Source organism: Halyomorpha halys, unplaced genomic scaffold (genome assembly GCF_000696795.3).
Source record: "Halyomorpha halys isolate HHAL.00 unplaced genomic scaffold, Hhal_1.1 Scaffold5882.1, whole genome shotgun sequence".
Lineage (NCBI taxonomy): Eukaryota > Metazoa > Arthropoda > Insecta > Hemiptera > Pentatomidae > Halyomorpha > Halyomorpha halys.
This window is the reverse complement of record NW_027110124.1, coordinates 607-3456: the sequence shown is the minus strand read 5'-3', so window position 1 is coordinate 3456 and position 2850 is coordinate 607. Positions and strand designations below refer to the sequence as shown.

The 2850-nt window shown below is 31.9% G+C and overlaps 1 protein-coding gene across 1 annotated transcript in view; it reads right to left on the bottom strand.

Annotated features, from left to right (window-relative positions):
* Nucleotides 1-2501, bottom strand: part of LOC106691964 (maspardin) — a gene marked incomplete at both ends in the record, with an annotated part of 12233 nt that extends 9732 nt beyond the window's left edge. The window contains 1 exon segment of the mRNA XM_024364007.2: nucleotides 2346-2501. Within this exon segment, the coding sequence (XP_024219775.2) occupies nucleotides 2346-2501 (156 nt within the window).
* Nucleotides 2502-2850: the final 349 nt, after the last annotated feature.

The window sequence follows — 2850 nt, the reverse complement described above, 5'->3', positions numbered from 1 at the left end:
TCATGAATTTCTGTCCAGCAAGAGTAGGAAGCCATATTGGACGCTAAGACAAGAACAATAAGAAAAAAGAATGCACCAAGGAATCATCAAAGGAAGATCGTGAGCTTGTTTAGTTTTTGCTATACATAAAAATAGATTCATGTATAAAGAGTTATTAAGTTGATTAATTGTAATTATTGTAAATGCCTGTTCTGATTGTCTAGCAACCACACGCCCTGAGATTAAGAGTCTTGTTATATAATAAAATTAATTATTATCCATTTGATATTAATGTTCTTAAATTAGAACCCAAGTATCTCTTATATTTGAAGAACGTTATAAAACGAGCAAAGAATCTTTTTATTTTTATATTTTTAATATTTTAAAATTATTACAATATATAATGATGTGTTCTACCTCGAAGTATTTAATTGTGTAGACCAACACACCATCCAGGCCTGGCGATGAGCATAACGTCGACTTAATAGCCCTCTTCAGCACCCGACTATCTATGGACATCAAATTTGGCATCGGGCGTATTTCTCATAATCCGCATGTTGCTTGGGAGCATCAGCGTGTATAATGCTCTGTACCACTTTATTTCTGTCCATTTTATTATTACAATCAATACAATTATTTGTATTGAGCTAACTCATAGTGGTACCGTTCCAGCCGACAGTTTCTGTCTGCCTTATTAGCTCTATGCGGATTCACACCTTCCCCGCACCCTTGTCGTCCATTTCGTTTTTTTTTTTTTCCTCATTTTATAGAATTTGATGGCAGAGTGCTGTGGGCCAGGCAGTTTGGCTTTAATACTTTAAAGGAAATTCAAGAAATCGCCTACTGCCTTGTTGACATCTGCAGAGATAAAATTTTTAACTTTCATAATATTCTGCAAGAGAGCCAACCATTTACTTATTTCTACTTTGATATGGTCTATATCCCCCTCTCTGACCTCATTATCTCTTACAATGCTTAGTAAGCCCCAAGATTTTTTGTTGTTTGCCTCCCTGGGATGCTTCTTCACTAAATGGGTTCCAAGACCTTATCACCCTTAGAAGTCCGCCCACAGACTGGACAGACTTCATCAATTGTCTGTGGATGAGGATCTGGTTTGTCCTGTTCTTTTTCCATCTCCTCATTTGTCTGCGGTATTGTAGGAAATCTTGGGTAGATATCACTAATTGACAATGTCTTGCCCAATACTACCCCTTTCTCATTCTGCCACTCAACCTTAACGCACTTTTTTTCGTCATCTCCAGTGGGATCCATAGACATCACGGAGACCACCACTGCTTCCTGAACAGGGCCTCCCGCTCTTGGAACCCATACAGTTTGTCCTAATTCGATTCTCTCAGGCTTCTGCTGGTCTGAACTCATATTTCCTATATTCATCAATAATTTACCAACAGATACCGAAACCTTTTCACCTGCATGGAGATTTCATTAGGAATCAATATAAAAAAATATTTAACAGGTTTATAAATATAAATGTAATAAGTAAATTGTAATAATTAAACTTTAAAATTGTTTAAAAATTAAATAAATAAATATGTGCATATAAATATAGAATTATAGTTCATATGATTAAAACTATAAATAAATAATAAAGAAACAAATGAGACAATATTTTAAGATTATCACTATGAGAGTCAGTAAGTTAAAATAAACACACAAGCATTAAAAATACACAAAAATGATAAAAACATCAAGCGAGTTAAAAATGTATAAATAGGTTAAAAGTTGATTAAAAAATAATGTTAGTCTCTAGGTTAAAATATATATACAAACATTTAAGATATAAATATGATTAAAAAAACTCGTCAAAACCTGTATAAAAAAGTTAATAATTGGTTATTTTATGTGAGTCATTAGGTAATAAGTCAAATTACAAAAAGAAAAAAATATATAACTAAACAAATAAATAATAATATATTGTAATATTCAAAAATTAATTAAAGTAAATAAAAGGAATTTTGATAGTTTTAACTTAATTCTCATATCTAAAAGATAGCTTGGGTTCAAATGAAAAGTTTCAATATTTAACAGATAGGAGAATTTTATTTAAATTTTATAATATAATAGGCTCTTAATCTCAGGACGGGTTTCTAGGCAATCAGAAACAGACACTTTACTACTAATAACACTTAAACTTAATTAATATTTCTTTTACAAATTTATTCAATTTTAGGTATGTTCTACCTGAAATTGGTTAGTTTTGTTCAAACTAACCAATTTCACAGAATCTTCTTTTGATGATTTTCTTTCTCTTCTTATTCAACAAACCAACATTACCTGTAAACAATCTTTCAGCAAACAAACACTAACGAAACAAAACCTAGGTCCTCTAAAAGTGTTTTACTCACAATCCACCGAAGTGTGTTGTTTGGCGATCCAAACAAAGATTCCTTTTTTCTTTGTGGTTGACTCTCCGATGTCTCTTTTTCAAGATGTCCAGCCTTGAGCTGGACAAGAGATGATGAGGACCTCCTTATCCAGGAAACATCATTCCCCACCCGCGCCTAAGCAACGAATGATCAAAAAACAAGTTTTCTTCCTTCTCTAGATGTTTGTTATCAACATCGATTGTAGCACTACGATTTTGAGTTTTTTTCTTATAATTTACTTTATGAATAATTTTCTTTAATACTTGTTCTTAATTTCTCTTTTTTCTTAAATTTACTATAACTACAATTATGATGGGAAGTTAAAATAAAGTTTTTAAAATATTGTGCTCAACATGGCCACAATTCAACAAACTTTTGGCAGGACTCATGCCGCCATCTTGGGTTTGCACGATATCTTTTGTGACTGCATATTTTACAGATAAAAATTGGTTAGTTTGCTTTTAAGCTTAATACTACAAATAAA